The sequence below is a fragment of the Periplaneta americana genome, chromosome 3 (assembly GCF_040183065.1).
Source record: "Periplaneta americana isolate PAMFEO1 chromosome 3, P.americana_PAMFEO1_priV1, whole genome shotgun sequence".
Taxonomy (NCBI): domain Eukaryota; kingdom Metazoa; phylum Arthropoda; class Insecta; order Blattodea; family Blattidae; genus Periplaneta; species Periplaneta americana.
In genome coordinates this window covers 125,977,865-125,996,170 of record NC_091119.1, presented here as the reverse complement: position 1 = coordinate 125,996,170, position 18,306 = coordinate 125,977,865, and the positions used below count along the sequence as shown (strand labels likewise).

At 35.5% G+C, this 18,306-nt stretch overlaps 1 protein-coding gene across 1 annotated transcript in view; it reads right to left on the bottom strand.

The window, feature by feature from the left end:
- The window catches only part of smog (G-protein coupled receptor 158 smog), a 426,301-nt gene that overhangs the window by 10,042 nt on the left and 397,953 nt on the right, over positions 1-18,306 (bottom strand). Inside the window, exons 9-12 of the mRNA XM_069822646.1 lie at positions 15,981-16,216; positions 6,275-6,702; positions 5,282-5,407; positions 3,209-3,229 (exon numbers count right to left, since the gene is read on the bottom strand). Coding sequence (XP_069678747.1) covers positions 3,209-3,229; positions 5,282-5,407; positions 6,275-6,702; positions 15,981-16,216 — 811 coding nt within the window. The remainder of the gene's footprint in view (positions 1-3,208; positions 3,230-5,281; positions 5,408-6,274; positions 6,703-15,980; positions 16,217-18,306) is intronic.

Below are 18,306 nucleotides of genomic sequence, written 5' to 3'. Positions count from 1 at the left end.
TTGCTTCAACTAGAATTTCCGTGTTTTCCCTAATCGTTTGTGGATTTTCTCCTAACATATTCACGTCATCCGCATAGACAAGAAGCTGATGTAACCCGTTCAATACCAAACCCTCTGTGTTATCCTGAACTTTCATAATGCCATATTCTAGAGCGAAGTTAAAAAGCAAAGGTGATAGTGCATCTCCCTGCTTTAGTCCGCAGTGAATTGGAAAAGCATCAGATAGAAACTGGCCTATACGGATTCTGCTGTAAGTTTCACTAAGACACATTTTAATTAATCGAACTAGTTTCTGGGGAAGAGAGATGCACTATCACCTTTACTTTTTAACTTCGCTCTAGAATATGCCATTAGGAAAGTTCAGGATAACACAGAGGATTTGGAATTGAACGGGTCACATCAGCTTCTTGTCTATGCAGATGACGTGAATATGTTAGGAGAAAATCCACAAACGATTAGGGAAAACGCGGAAATTCTAGTTGAAGCAAGTAAAGCAATAGGGTTGGAAGTAAATCCCGAAAAGACTAGGCCTAAGTATATGATTATGATTTATGTATATCCTTATGGGGGAATGTTGTACTCTTGACAATTAAATTTTTTTGTTGTGGCAAAGTTGACTAACCTAACTCCATTGTCATTACTACTTACGTGTAGGCTCTCTTTTCCAATTGTTGGTTTAAAAATATCCTCCCGTCCTACTTTAGCATTGAAATCCCCCAATAAAACTTTCATGTGATATCTACATTTCTATAGAAATACAGTACAATAATATGATGCAATTGCTTCGTAATACACTATAATAAAATATGGAGATTCTCTGTTATAATGTGCACTGCACTGTTACGAAGTGAATTGAACTGAATGAAAGTCATCTGTATACTGATACTCTAAGCTTGACGTCCCTTCAGCCTGTTTTTTGCTGTATTACGTAGCATAAAATATTCCCACACTTGATCCGGGGAAACTCTACTGTGTACACTATTTACTTGGCATTCGTGTTCGATCTAAATACGTACATTAAAATACCCACGGCACCTACCTGATCTAAACCTGTTTTCTAGCGAACGCTCTGTATATGCTACGAATTGTAGATACTAAATTGTAAATATGTAACATTGAAACGGAAGTATTTTATACATTAGATTATTCAGAAATATTACCCTTAATGTAATCACTTACGCCGAAATTAATAAGCTGCTGTAACATATAAATGATATATTGGAACATAGTTTAATTGAATTAAATTAGCAATAAGATATTATGTAATAACTCGGTCAGTTGAATGGAATGTATATATTGTCTGTAGTGTTCTTCCATTTATGTGCTTACCTTCGACAAACAGGAATCAGTCTCAGTGTTTTGATAACAGCACATTGTTTCCTTGAGTGTATTGATTCTGTAGGTCATGGCATTGACGAATACTGCGAAATAGTGACCTAATATTATGGTTAAATTACCTGTCGAGAGTTTTTCATAATCCCTTTTCACAGATTTTACTATATGCCCTCACTGTTAATATTGATTTATTTACAAGTCATACCTCTTTTTATGTTTCCATTTTCTTTTATTTCTATTGTTAGTAGGTTGCATAACGATAGCTAAGAAGAGATACATCTTATCTGTAAATTTTCAGGTGAATAAAAAAAATTTAAAAATTAATTTTTTGCACTATAGTGTGTTTTCTCGCCGCCAAGATTGCAAGTTGATTTTACTGAATTCAGAGTTGCCAACCTAGATAGTTGAAATATTACAAATAACTGCTCTAATATTGTAATGAAAACCACTGTCGTCTATGTATGCTACAATCCTACAATGCATGTAAAATTCATACGCAAAAGGCAATGTTAATTAATATACATTATATACGAAACAAATCACTGCATTTGAAATGTACTGAACTTTATTATTTAAACAATTCAAACTTCACTTAACGAAAATAAATAAAAATTATTCCAATTTAATACGAAATATTATAAGTATCTGAATCACTCCTTCACATTGAAGTCGATGGTGTACGTTGGCCAAAATGCTAACCTTCAGTCAGCTGTTCATAGTGTAAAGTACGTACTGTGTATTAAGATTTAAAAAATATATATTATTTTGAAAATATACTATCGTGCAAAAATACTGTCCAATACACGTTTGTGAAGTGTATTACAAAATCTCGGAAATTTAAAAACGGGCAGAGCGAGTTTTTCAACCTTTTCCTCGATTTTGTAAAAAGCATTTCCCAATCTTGTATCGCAATATACTATTTCTCAAAATAGACAAACATTTAAATATATATTTGTGCTTTGCACAATCTTATCTCGAGGACAAAATATCAGTTAACTGTCCACTTTTGTAATAATAATAATAATAATAATATTATTATTATTATTATTATTATTATTATTATTATTATTATTATTAATGTACTTAATTAAAAAAATAATGTAGTTAAATTAAATTACCATTTTTTGTACGAGTAGATAGGTATCACTTCTTAGGCATCGATATTCGTATTTCATAACTGCCGTCCATATAAATCATTAATAATTTTAAGTTAAATTGTTAGTTTATATTTGTGTAAAGAAGATGCTTTGATGGACATCCAGTCTGTGTAGTTTCAAATAAATATATAAATTTCGGTTTCTCGATATAATATTATACGGGCTAACGATGAGAGTTCTGTGATGTGAAATTCAGGTAGGTAGTTCGACGAAACGGTATATATACGTAATTATCTTAGCACTTCTTATTGAATCCACGTTCGGTTTAAGTTGTGGCACCGCCTATTGGTCACAACGGTATTGCGTAAGAAAAATTCGGATTGCTATTAATGAATTGTTTTACTTGGTTCCCTTTAAATTTCCCAAACAATTTTATAAAATAAATTTAAATTATATTAATGTAGTATCATTGCAATTGAATTCGAGAAATTCGCAATAACTTTCTGTCTGAGTTTAACAATAATGATAAACACTTCAGTCAAACTCGCATACGCTTCCTATGTACACCCTGTATCAAATGCAAATCTCAACGAATCTTATATGAGTGACCATCTGTGAGGTCAATATTCTTAACATTGAGCATGCAAAGAATCTACGCATGCAAGAATTCGACCACAAGACATTCCAACTGACGTCAGTGCAGTGTCTACAGAGGTCGTGGTATTCAGGCAGTCTAACAGCTTTACTATATTTTTCATGCATGTCTGGCTGCGTACCTTTTCTCTACTTCCTTTCTTCTGCAGCGTCAAAACGCATAAAATTTCATTGAGTCAAACCTTGTCGTGTTTTTGGTAGCATACTATGCATGTTCGTGGACCACAGGTAATTCATTCTATACGTTTGTTGGTCGAAATGAGTAGTCAAACATTATTCCATCAAACATTTTATTTCTAATTTAGTACTTTGTCAACACTTTCTGCTGAAGTCGAAAAACTGAAATAGAGATTTTCAAAACAAAATATAGAGAGGAGAAAATCTATTTATGAACTTAAAAATATTTTAATAATACCATAAAAATTCTAAATGCTCCGAAAACTGATCATGGAGAATTTTATTAGGGCCTACTGCTACAGTGGAAGCTCTTACGTTCGACAGAAATCAAGTTCGACATCCTATAGTTCGACTGCTTACGTAGGAGAATTAGACACGCCCCTATACGGGCACTAAGAAATGGGTTTGCCATTTGAATGGGAATTGGTTCTGTGTCTTGTAGTGATACTTTTGTTAAAGGAAAACGGAATATTTTATTGATTAGGACATCCATATTGATCACTGATTTTAAATTAATGAGCTCTTCTTTTTCTATTTGAGAACTGTGCCGTTTGTGAGACGGAACTGTCGAAACCCACTGTGGTACTAGAAGCGCATACACAAGTCTCGGGGCGGGCAGGAAATGTAAGTACAGTACTGTATTCGTTGATGGATAACCAATAAGAATTTGTATTTATTTCACCTGCCACACCCACTACCCTTATTGGACTGAAGTTTCTGTTTTGTCGAACTCAGGAGAGTCCACTGTACTAAGAGAATGAAATATTTCTGGGAAAATTATAGAATGATGAAGCAAGAAAATCTCTTTGTAAAATAAAATAATACTTTAAAACGCCCATGGAAATGATAAACAATACGAATGTATTTTAGAAAATATTCTGTTAACATTTTCCAAGTACCTTCTTACGAATTTCAAAGTCACATTATCACAGTAAATCTAAAATTATAAACAACTTAGTTTTTAGTACGGAGTTTTTAGGTACTTGTACCGTGTCCCAGATGTAGAGAGCTGCAGTTTGGCCTTATCGTCAGGGAACTTTTGGTAACGAGACCAACAGATAGGTTTCCTCGTTCCGATGATGGAGCCAAAATGTATCCCCGAAACGTTGGATGTCACAACATCCGGCACACGGTGCAAATATCCAAAAACCTTGCGCCACATTGATCACTGTATCTCTCAAATCATATTTCATTTGTTTAATTTTATAAAACTCATGCATTAATTACTAAATAAAAGATAGTTATGATTTTATTAGCATCATTGTACATGTATGAAATAATCATGGTACTGAGAAATTTATGTTTTACTGTACTAGAATACATGTGGCCCACGTACAGCGTAGTAGCAAAATATTGGACATAATTATGATATTTACTCAAAATGAACATTTATGTAGGAAGTTTCTTCTAACTACACCTTCAAGATATTCTCAATATCGGTACTTCGGGGTTTTATTTAACGTTACATTTTCTCTTCCTTTCCATCATGTAATATACAAATTACATTTTTAAATAAAATCTGTAAATAATGAAGAAAACTTTTGGTGGTATCTGTCAATATCTGAAGTGTACTATAAATGGAGATATTTGATCTGCATTGTAACTTTGAATTAAAAAAAAAGATTTATAATACAAAGCTGGCAAGATTTTGCAGAGAGTGCCTATTTGCTTTCTGATCCCAAATTCATGTTACAAAAATACTCTAATACAATATAATATTCTGAAAATCTACTGTCTTCAAATGTAACAGTATCACAGTTATGTTGAAAATTTAACCTACTCCTGCAGTTCACAAAGATTGAGCTACAGGGAGTTTCTGTAAAGTACGAAAGGCTTTATTAATCTCTTCATTCATTTCCTTCTTTCTCTCTCTATTACACTCAATCTCGACTTCTAAGAATGTCTTCCTAGGAGTGAATGTCGTTTTACGTAATGGAAAATAATAACAATCGTTTTTTCTATGGACTCGTTAAGATGAACATTCTCCAATTTCTTTATTCGTATTTAATTGGGTTTACCTGTAGTGAGAAGCGACGGTGTGCCACCTTACGGCCGCCGCGACGCTTGGAGATATGTGGGTTGTCCGCTCGGATAGTCTTGTTCTTGAGCACTTCCAGCTGCGTGTACAGACGCTTCAACTCCGCCTGCGTGCAGAGAAACGGAAAATTTCTTGTTATCAGAACAGCGATGATAGTGATAGTAGTGTTCTTGTTATTGTTGGTAATGGTGATTTGTTATGATAGTGTTGTTATTGTTAGCAATAATGATGATTTGTGATGATAGTGTTGTTATTGTTAGTTATAATGATTTGTGATGGTACTGTTGTTATTGTTAGTAATAATGATGATTTGTGATGGTAGTATTGTTATTGTTAGGAATAATGATGATTTATGATGGTAGTGTTGTTATTGTTATTAATAATGGTGATTTGTGATGATAGTGTTGTTATTGTTATTAATAATGATGATTTGTGATGGTAGTGTTGTTATTGTTAGCAATAATGACAATTGAAGGTAGTGTTGCTATTGTTAGTTATAATGATGATTTTTATGGCATGTTGTTATTGTTAGTTATAATGATGATTTGTGACGGTAGTGTTGTTATTGTTAGCAATAATGATGATTTGTGATGATAGTGTTGTTATTGTTAGTTAATAATGATGATTTGTGATGGTAGTGTTGTTATTGTTAGTAATAATTATGATTTGTGATGGTAGTGTTGTTATTGTTACTAATAATGATGATTTGTGATGATAATGTTGTTATTCTTGGTAATAATGATATAGTTTCTGACTAACTGATATTCATTATCCTTCGCAAACGACGGTTCATAAACGTTTGCAATTGATATGTGATCCTCTCTGTGGCATTCCAAGTCTCGCAACTATATAAGAGCACAAACAATACAAGTTGAAGAGAAGGAAGAAGGATAAAAGTAGAAAGGAGAGAAAGATATTGAAAAAGTAAAATAAAGAATGCTGGGTGAAGACGAAACGAAAAAGAGGGACTGACCCTGATGTCCTCCGGGTTCATGTCGGCCAGGTTGATCTCGCCCACGTCGACGTCGCTGCTGTTGGTCCCGGTGATGCCGTCCTGCGGCTTGAAGGCGTCCACGGGCAGGCGGCACGAGTACTCCTGCGTGAGGTAGTGGCGCGTGACTCGGGCGTCCGTCACCTGCTTGTGCTGGTACCACAGCTTGGGCATGAATATGACGAACAGCACGACCGTGGACGTGAGCTGGCTGCGCAAGAAGTAGGCGAGGAAGCTGTAGTCTGGGTGCAGGGAGCTCGCGTACACCACGCGTAGCACGTAGAAGATGCCGCTCACCATCGCCTCCACCACAATGGCCAGGCACAGGAAGCGTCGCTCCTGGAACTGCGTCGTGGCGTTGCGGCACGCGTAGCTCAGGTGGATGCCGAACACCAGGATCAGGATCTCGCCTGCAACACAAACTCGCCTGCATCTCCCATCTATAGCAGCATTCATTCCAGTGGAATCCTAGCAACCATAGATGAGAACGACAACTATATTTCGTTTGCTTGATACATTAATTGAAGTTATTTATAGTATCTTAGCAATCAGACAAAGACTAGGACCTCGGCTAATCGTTTTCATGTCAACATTTATATCAGTAATTAATTTTTTTATGTACTCGTATCTGGATTTAGTATGAATTTTATTTCCATGGCAATTTCCGCTCAAACTATTTATTTTCCTCCAGCAACAAAACAAAGATACAGTATGGACCTCGCTTACTTGTCTCCATGACAATATTCGCTTAAGTACTTTCTAGCCTCTTAGCAATTGGTCACAGGTGAGAAACTCGCCTAATCACCGTCATGACAACATTCAGTCGAACACTTTCTAGTATCCTAAGAACTAGTCAAAGATGAGGATCTCGCCTATTTGTTTCCATGACAACATTCACTCAAGTACTTTCTGGTATCCTAGCAACTAATCAAAGTGAGGATATCGCCTAATAGTTTCCATGACAATATTTGCTACTTTCTGGAACCTTAATAACTAGTCTCAGATGATAACCTCGCCTACTTGTTTCCAAGAGAATATTTATTGAAGCATTTCCTGGTCATGTACATTCTGTATCCTAGCAACTAGTCACAAGTGAGAACCTTGCCTAATCATTACCATTATAACATTCACTACTTTCTGGTATCCTAACAACTAGTCACAAATGCGGACTTCGCCTAATCGTCTCCATAACAACATTCACTCATTTTCTGGTACCTTAACAACTAGTCACAAATACAAGTCTCGCCTAATCGTCTCCGTAACAATATTCACTCGAGTACTTTCTGATATCCTAACAACTAGTCACAAAAGAGGACTTCGCCTAATAGTCTCCATAACAACATTCACTCATTTTCTGGTACCTTAACAACTAGTCACAAATACAAGCCTCGCCTAATCGTTTTCGTAACAGTATTCACTCGAGTACTTTCTGATATCCTGACAACTAGTCACAAAAGAAGACTTCGCCTAATAGTCTCCATAACAACATTCACTCATTTTCTAGTACTTTAACAACTAGACACAAATACAAGCCTCGCCTAATCGCCTAATAGTCTCCATGGAAATTTTCACTGAAGTACTTTCTGGTATCCTTACAACTAGTCACAAACGAGGACTTCGCCTAATAGTCTCAATAAAAACATTCACTGAAGTACTTTCTGGTATCCTAACAACTACAGCAGAACCTCTATTTTCCGTGGTAATTAGGGGGTGGAGTGAATGGTTAATAAAAAAAAAATCGGATGATCCGTACCATATAAGGTTTAAATAAATTAAGTGCATAATACAATTTCGTAATTCCTCCATAATCTTGAATTTTCAACATGTTAGGTAGTGGATCGGAAGTTCACTAATTTAAATCTGGTTTTCATTGACGGGTTTTTAAGGGCCAAGGAAACCCTTTATGACGACTGTATGTGGAAAAATAGGAACAGTTAAAGTCTCATGTTGTAGATTTACATACTTATTACAATTTATATTTGTTTTTCATTAAATGTTTAGAGTTGTAATTCCTATTTCGTATTCTGATGCGAGATGAATCAGTTTCTCTTTTCTCAAACCACTCAATTACTTACAGTTTTTTTCGTAGCACAACACCTTTTCTTTTGACACCCGTGGAAGACATTTTTGCATAGAAGTTAGATCCCTCGAAAAGTAGACCATGTACATTACTTCACATTTTTTCTGCCGCAAAGAAAGAGCGAGAGAGAAAGAAAGTCGGATTATCCACCAATCGGCTAATAGAGTGACGGAAAATCTGAGTAGTCACAAATGCGGACCTGCTTAATCGTCATCATGACAACATTAAGTACTTTGTGGTATCCTAACAACTAGTCACAAATGAGAATGTCCCCTAATCGTCTCCATGACAACATTCACTCAAGCACTTTATGGTATCCTGGAGATCAGACACGGATCATATCTCGCGTACTCATCCCTATAGTAATATTCATTTCAGTGGCATTCTATCATCCATAGATATTGACTTTGTCTACATTTTATTGCATGACAATTTACCCTTAATGCAGCCGTGGCGAAAATGTGATCGTGCGTCGAGCCACTGTGTAACCTGCAACGTGCATAGCACCTATGGAGGGAGGCGGACATCCGAAGGGGAAGTGAAGCAACTGTCTGACTTATTAACGGATTTTCATTTTCCTTATGTCAAGCACTTAAATATAATTTTATACAATATAAGGTTACAAACTAATGTTTAGTATCAGTAACGAAAAAAGAAATGAACAAGAAAACATAGGACACATCATCACAAACTAAAATTAACTGTCTTCAGAATGTCTCTATGACAGAGTTTCAAAATCAGGAATTATGTCACTTACTACCAGTCGTAGTTGATCACGAATGTATTTGTCTCTCAGTCGTGATCTAAATTTGGTTTTTACTATTTTCATTGTTGAAAATAATTTTTCACAAACGTATGTTGTAGCGAACATGGCTTCAACAGAGCAAGCGAAAGAACGAAGCTTCGGATATTTATTTTTTGGCAAAGATTTGAAAAGTTCAACATTTGTCAAGTCCTTACATCTAGCTTTTATTTAACATCGCATTGTAAATCTGTGAGTTTAAATTAAAGATTTAATCACATTATTCGTAAATCTGCTGGAAAAGGATCGACGAACAGAGATGATGATGATGATGATGATAATGATGATTATGATGATGATAATAATAATAATAATAATAATAATAATAATAATAATAATAATAATACTTCACCTTTTAATTTTTCATGAGTGACATGTAGTATAATGCCGTTTTATGTTATACAACCGTTTTCCTCGTAATACTTGTGAATAAATCATACATTTAATATTCTCATAATATTGGCAGCAAAAAAATGCGTCCTCCCACCCTACTTGAAACTTTCGTTTTTGTAGAGGTACATGGTTTCGAGAGAGACATTGCACGATACGCCACTCGCAGGTCAGAGACAAATACAAATGGAACGGAGTTTGACTCCAGTGAGTGAGAGGGTGGGGGTTGGGCAAGGTAAGAAGCAAGAGAAATACACAGCTATCATTGAGAGCCACAATGTGCTCGTGAGTCACATTTTCGCCATGCCTGCCTTAATGTATTTATTGTTCCTTAAGAATGCAGCCACAGATGAGACCCTACGCAGTGATTTTCAAATTGAACGAGGAGGAACCTTAGCGCATCGCCACTTTCAGTCAGGAGCTCTGTGGAAGACTTTAGTGGGATTTCAATCGCACGACGTGATAACAGTTTGTACTCCGGTGAACTCTGATTAATATCTTCATAATATCAGTTTTTTTTTCGCCCAGACTTCAACGTATCTTTAGATTGAGAACAGAAAAGTTACGTTTCATTATGAAACTCCTTTCCCATGTAAAACTGCGGTTTGTTTACAGCGATCATCGTGATTGTCACCTGGAGTTGCTAGCAGTTAAAATGAATGCGCAAGGTTTCTTTACAGCGATGATCGCCAACATATATCGTTGTACGCGACGCAGATCGCTGGAGGTTGCTTCTCAAGCAAATTCAGGACGCACATCGCAGCATACATGTTTAATAATCGATATTTAGAGAAGGCCATGTAGAAATATTGAATCGAGTTATGGCAGTAAAACAAATCATGACTGTTTTTAATCTGTAGCAGTTAAATAAGGGACACTTTTATTACCGACATTTTTGTAAAGAAATTTAAGTCAGAAGTTACTGAAAAATGTAGGCCTATAAAGTAAGATTGAATGAAGGTAATTAACAAAGAATGAACACTATTCTATTGTCTTTAAACAATGTTTGTTCATGACAACTTATTTACGTACGTCTCTTGATGGTACTTTGCACTGCACTTTCTAAACATTTATACAAATCAAAACAATAATTTCAACACTAATTCATGAAGTAAACATCAGCTAGAGAAATTATTGATTTTTACATTCTGAAATAAATTCGATTAAAATATGAGATTTTTGCTAGTCCCAACAAAAATTACGGGGATGTCGGACATCCAGGTCAAAAAAGGGACTGTCCTGTTACAGTTTGTTTTCTTTATAATAGGCGTGCTGAATGCAGATAGCCTATCGTCCTTTTCTAGAATAAATGATATCTTCAGAATCTTGGATTTATTCCTATTCATTTTTCTGTAAAATCCTTGACCTGTGTTAACTATTTTACATGACCATCTATAGGCCTAGTAGATGAAAAGGATGAAACAAAACAAATGAGAATTGGCAGCGATGTACGCTGATACAGAAACCCCTTCCTGACGATCATCGCCAGAGTTTATAATCGCCGTAAACAAATCGTAGCTTAAGGGAACATCGGGAATTTATACACAGAATGAGTTAGCCTAGAAAAAAATGTTTTAAAATCACGGACATAGCCTAACTCGTTTCTATAGCAATATTAAGTTAAGCTATTTGTGGTATTTCACCTATGTCACAGATCAGGATCTTTCTTGTTGCAACATTCACTTCATTATAAAAAGTACCAACAACCAGTATAATACCGGAACACGCTTTCAGTGTCCATTTGTATCTCTGTTTGTATTTAAAGAATAAGTTCTAGATCAAGGCTTCTTCATGTCGTCTCTATGAAAAATATTCACTCGTGTTGTCAGCGAAATGTTATAAATCAGCCACAGAAACAATCTTGCATCTAGTTGCCATAACAACATTCATTCAAATCCGTCAAAATATCTTGGCAACTTGTCGCCGGTCAACACTTCGTCTGCACATTGTCTTCATAGAAACATTTACTAATGTTATCTGTGACATTTTTGTAACCTTTCGCTAAGGAGGACACCGCCTGTAACTGTTCGATAGTAGAGCTTTTAAGAGAACTACTCGTATTACATCACAAAGCATCAATATAAATAATTAAGTTCTGAATTTGGCATCGAAAGTCGTTTACGTCCCACGCCGAAAAAACTTTGATAGCTCTCTTTATCAATTGGTGTCATACCTGAACAGGAAAAGAATTAAATACGAGAAATAAAACGTGAGTTTTAATAGCAAACAATACTGAAAGTCAGTACCAGGGAGCGAAATTTAGTACCCGATGGGAGAGGAGCAAGTGGTTTCAGGTTAACTGTTTCTAGAGTCCCTCTATTGTGTACAATAGAAGGCGGCGTGGGTCGTACTCCGTTGAACTACTGTGCCTTAGTTGTTCGCTGTTTACTTGCTTTATGTTGCAGTCGAAGAGTAACTTTTTTTTTTAAATTGATTATTTTACGACGCTTTATCAACTGCAACAAGTAACTTACATCATGGGACAGAGACCACAGAATTTCGTATTAATTTCGACAAAGAAAATCATTATAAAAATATTGTATTTCGCGTTTTATCGCTGATCAGTTTTAAGATAATCACAAAATTTCGTATAAATTGGAAAACGATTTTTACGTGAAAAAATTACCCTATATTACATATTAGGCGTCAAAACAATGACGAAAAACAAGATAGCCAACCTTACAGAAAATCGGCGTTATTGACAGTAGGGATGTCAGTCCTAGGTGCCAATAAAATACCCCTGGTATACATTTCTGTTACAGGCCTACTAAATACTAGGGTCATGGGCGGTCGGAAAGATTGGATCCATGGAGAAAACCTGACTCCATAGGGCAGTCATGTCAAAAGATGCCCATAGGAGCAAGCGCGCGCTTTAGAGCTCAGGAGAGCCTGAGCGCTTTACAGCGAAAAGGAAAGAGACAGACGAAAGAGGTAGTATATGCTGCTTGGTCTTGGTCGAGCTATATACAAGGATGGCCAACACTGATTCAATGGATAAAGGGAAGAGAACTTATTGAAACTTATCCATGTTAATTTTTAGATTTGTCTGAGAAATATAAGTGCATTATAAGAATATAAGTTTTAATTTTAATGCTCGTTTTTCACAAGTTTGCTCATTTATTCAAAAGGAATATTTTCTCAATTTTTTTTACAGAAAAGTGAAATTTTGAGATATGTTTATTTAGTAGCCTTACAGGTACTGAAACATGTTTTCGTAAATCTAATATATCGTAAATACGTGTTACTGAAGATAAGAGTTTTGTTATGTAATATTAGTTACAGTTAAAAATATATACCTAAGTAACTTTGCTTTGTACTATAATATTCTTTTAATTAGTTCATTGATTACTTTTATAAGACTAAAAATACCAACAATCTCAATTCCAACTTATCATGTCATACTCAATCTCTTTCTTTGGGATATCACTTGCTTTATGAATGATGTGTTTCATCAATTCAGTACAGTATAGTTGTACTACTATGGAATTTATGTGAATATTCCTTCTTAACTCTTTATTATGTTATTAACGTTTAAAACAGAAGTGCAATATTAAGAAATTGGTGTTAGTACTGTTGTTTTACAGATAATATCAAACAGAAAGAAGCCATATAAAAATAACGACATAAAATGTCACGTTCCATTTCAAGTTTGTACACCACTGTTTTCTTAATTCAACAAGCTGTTTAATCATATACATAATCCTTTCTCCTTCCATACCTAGCACTTGATGCCCGCGCACGACGTCAAGGTCAGAAAAATGCGCTTCCTTTGACATCACTGCTATAGGGAATCAAACCCGCGACCTTCTGGTCTTGCAGCGTGTCGCCTGAACTGCAACGCTACCGCGCGCCTTCGTATTGATACTTACTGCACTGTACTAACCAGCAGTTGAACAGAAGATATAATGTGCAAAGATTAATTACAAGTAACTTTTACTTGATTCTCTCTATTGCAGTAGGGTAGGTCTAAAGATTATTTCTGCGAACAAGACATAAGCCACTCATGTTCTCAGTGGTAACCTAGCAACGCGTCGCAGATCAGGATCCCGCTGCAACGCGTTTCCATGGCAACCACAAGCGTGTTACTCGATACGTTATAGGCCACATGTTCGCGGGGAATGCTGACGAGAGATTTTTGCGTCTGTTCTTTCACCACCCTCTTTAGGGCTTGTAATCCGGATAATGGTAATTTTCTTGTGATCATTTGGGATGAGCAACATCAGACGCATTTATCGATCTGAAATGTGCCTCCAAGTGTGTATTTCCACTTGAAACGAATGTTTTGTGAGGAATACCTTGTATAAAAAATGATATAATTCTTTATTTGACGTTCCTTTCAAATACAGGGAATATTTAGATATGATGGAACGGAAAAATGTTAGAATTAGAATGACAATGGAAACGTATTGTCCTCAGCACCTTTCAACGTTTATCAGTACGTTAGACACAAATTAGAAGGTTCTAAGACTCTAGTTTTTTCCTGAACATCTATTTTCCTCACATGAATAGTAAGGTTGTAATATGGGACAACCCTGTCCCATAATACCACCATTCATACCATAGCATAAGACCTTGAATAAATTTAATTTGATTTCCATGATGCTGGGCATTACAAATCCATACTTCCTACTTTTTTTACGCATAAAGATAATTCCTCTACCTTAATTTGTTACTGCGCAACATTCGAGAAAAGCACTCTTTGTAAAAACTTTTAATACTGGCATAATGAACATGACCCCCTCTGTTGCACAACTCTCACTGGATGGACTTACTGCATCTCATTGGAGACAAAGACTACCCGAGGAGGAAAATATGCCACTGTACGTAACAGATAACGCCACTATTTTCAGAAAAATAGCCGTGTTCCATTTTACAACCCCGTCCCATATTACCTCCTTCTCCTCTATACTTTTCTTCTCATATATTTGTCAAAACTGCATAAATATTTTCTTAGTACTGTAGTAGCAATATGAAGTAAGTATTTTCGTGACTATTTCGTTTATATGACGTCATTTCATTTTCGACCAATGAAGTGTAATGAAATTTTGAATTCCAACCAATCACAGTCACACTTTGCGATAATTTTTGCAGCTAGATTTATCGCTGTCAATTTATCGCATGGTCGTTCTTTTGTTTAATTGTTGTCGCCAACTGTTTCCCCGTAAATTGATGATCATGAACACATTAAGATGCAACTACACGGTTAATCGTTTCTTTCAACTTTTAAGCAATGAATGCAAGATTGATATTTAATATTAATTATTATATTTACGCAGTGAAGACGACATTCAAAACGGCGCACCATGTAGGCACAAAATCTTCATGCATCTTAATTGAACGTACCTTTTTAAACTTGATTCTTTCGATATTCTTCCCAGAATGCACGCATACGCGATTGGAATATTGAACTGTGTAGATGCAGCTTTAGTTCCGTTACACACTACAGCGAGAATGCATTTGTCGAGCTATAAAAAATGGTTTCCTGTAGCACGAGTAACGGTCGAAATAAGGCATAGCTGACATTGGTCCTGTTCCCACAAGTAACTTAACCTATAATTGTAGCCTATAAAATTTGTATTTTGTGAATGAAATTAAACAATTAATAGAAAGTCATATGTTCAAATTTATGTAACATCATCGCATATCAAACACAAAGACCTTGTATATTAATATATACAAGGTATTTGATCAAACTGCCTTCCGTATGGTGTAATAAAATTCGTGTTTTAATTATCTATACAGAGATGGCTTCACTGTGTAGCAACATGTCTCGCTCTGAATACATAAGCATTATTAATCAGGTTACTGTAATTACATCATAAGATTTTAAATTATATTATGATTTCAGCAGATAATGAAAATGTATTTATGTTATAATAATGAGAGAAAAGTGCTGCACATGTAATTAAGATTGTTAAACCTGTATTTCGCTTTTCCCAATTGGCATTACTGAATAATAACATCGAATTTCTTTATTGCAGTAATCGATATTCATCTACGAGTATTTCAGCTCCACAATGTCTGAATAGGTTAAGTATTCGTTAATATACAACTATTAACATTTTGTGATCGAATTTTAGGCATATATTATTTACATTTTTATTTTATTCACGAAATAGTCCTAATAAATGTCACTCGAGGTCTGCGATTTCGCTCGTGGATTTATCGGCAAATCTCAGACCTCTCGTGACATTACTACAGATAATCTCGACATTTTTATAGTACCAGAATACTTTGTGAAAAAGAAAAAGAAAAAGAAAAGTCTGCTCGAAAGTGCTAATTCTTCAGAACTTTTCTGAAATTCTGAACATAGAATACTGTAATCCATAGTCCATGAATATTAAAGTCTTCCTTCAACGCTTTAAACGCATCTCGAAATTCTGTATTTTTGCCGACGGTGTAGCTTCACCACTCACCCGTCTCGGTGACGTAGTCCCACCAGAGCGCCTTGCAGGCGAGGAACTGTAGCCCCTCGTAGGTCTTGCCCACCGTGAGCACGTCGTAGTTCTCCTGGATGAAGTTGAGGTTGGTGGCGGTCCAGGCAGCCATGTAGCCCAGCACCACGAGCACCATCCCCAGCAAGTACTTGAGCAGGTCCTTGTCGCGCACCACCCAGCGATGCGCCTTGCGCGTCCGGAACTCGATCAGAATCCTGCACAACAGACAGACTCAACATATAATACCTACTGCCATTTAGTTACATAGCAATGTATACACTTTTAACACTTTGTATCACTTAGGATTACAGTTATAATGACAACTTTCACGTATCAAAGTGAAAACTAAGTTATAAATTATCTAGTTGACTAGTTTCGACTTCGTATCAGTCATCTTCAGAACTAGTGAGATCCTTGCTTCTTTCTGTTTCTTCAATTTTTTATGCTGGGGAGTACGTTTGTGTTGGTAGCATAGAGTCAAATAGGGTGTGTATTCTGAAATTTAGTTGTGTATTGAGGATGTGTTGGGGGTGTGCTTTTGTGTGACTGTATATTTCGTACTATTCTAGCTTATTTTGTTTCTAGTTTTTCGGTTGGGTATGTAGGATTTCTGTGTCTGTTTCTATGTTGCTGTAACTATAGTTGGTGTTTGTGATGTGTTCTCCTTATGTGGAAGTATTGTTCGAACACATCACAAACACCAACCACAGTTACAGCAACATAGAAATAGACACGGAAATCCTGAAACTGAAAACATAGAAATTAAAAACACTAGAATAGTACGACATATACAGACAAACAAAAACATACTCCAACACATCCTCAATACAGAACTAAATTTCAGAACACACACCATATTTGACTTCACGCTATCAGACACAAAACACAAACGTACTTCCCAGCAAAACAAATTAAGAAACAAGAAGAAGCAAGGACCTCACTAGTTCTGAAGTTGGTTGAAACGAAGTAGAAACTAGTTAACTATGTAATTTATAACTTATTTTTCATTTTAACGCATGAAAGTTGTTACTGTATTCGTATTCCTAAGCGATATATTTTTTTTTGTATTATATAGGACGTCCCAAAAGATTGCTTCGACTTCACAATACTTTATCTCTGTAATTATTGTTACTACAGCAACGCAATAAGTTCCGATGGACAGATAATCTCTCCAAATTTTGTATTATAGCTTACAAGTTCTCGATATTTGAAACTCTGGCCACACAGCACAGTGAATCAACCTATATGAGGAAATTCAGTGTGTGATATTTTAATAGTGTAATATTCTAACAGTTGTAATAATGTAAAAACTGTACAACGAAATATTTACACGTTTAAAATGGAAGTAAAAAAATTCAGAGAATTCTGACAAAACTTTCCTCATTTTTACCGTGGACTTGCCCATTTTCTGAGTAAAATATGTTTTTACATTTCTGTCGAAGAGCCTCTAAAACAATGGCGTATCCAAATGTATAATTGGATATTTTGAATACGTCGTCGCATTTGGCGACTAGATCAGGTTTTCAAATGATTTATTTAAATTTTTAAGAAAATCCTGTTCTTCCATAGAAAGTGTAACTAGTTTATATTATCAGAAGGTCACTTTTAGTCGATTATTTCTTCTGCATATAGTCTAGTGGTCATTTCCATACCTTTCCTCGTATTCTCACTACAGTTTTCACCAAACTCATAATGCCTTGTATTTTTGTACACTTTTCTTATACGTCAAAGAAACTTCCTAGAAGAAGTGAGTTCTGTTTAGTTAGTCTGTATAAGTCCGACTCTGGAGGAGGATCAATACCAATTCTTAGAGTTCCGACATTTGCCAGCCAGAGCAGTGAATAAGTAAGTGGTAGTAACTTTCTTTTTTCACATCATTCGAATTTTCATACATAAATTCTTAATCCTTCTAGCATTATTATCCACTTATCTCCAGCTGACATTATTTAAAACCATTTTTGTTATGTATTTGCAATTTTAAATGTATTTTTATCCTCATTTTTCTTATAAGTTTACTGTTTTCATCGCTATCTGGTAATAAACTATGTGAATTATGCCTAGAGGAAATCAATCTACGTATTTCTAAATACTAATAATTGCATTCTAAGTTCTACTATTTCAGTCGTATCTTTTGTAAACAAAAATTACTTACAGTAGGCTGTATTATGCCTAGTCCATATTCATTTAATTGCTTACAGTTCCTGTAGTCAGCTTATGTGTGTTAACAGCAAGCACTAGTCATTTTCGGATGTACGCCGAACACTTTATATCAGGGGGAAATTTTATGTAATTTTATTACGGAATA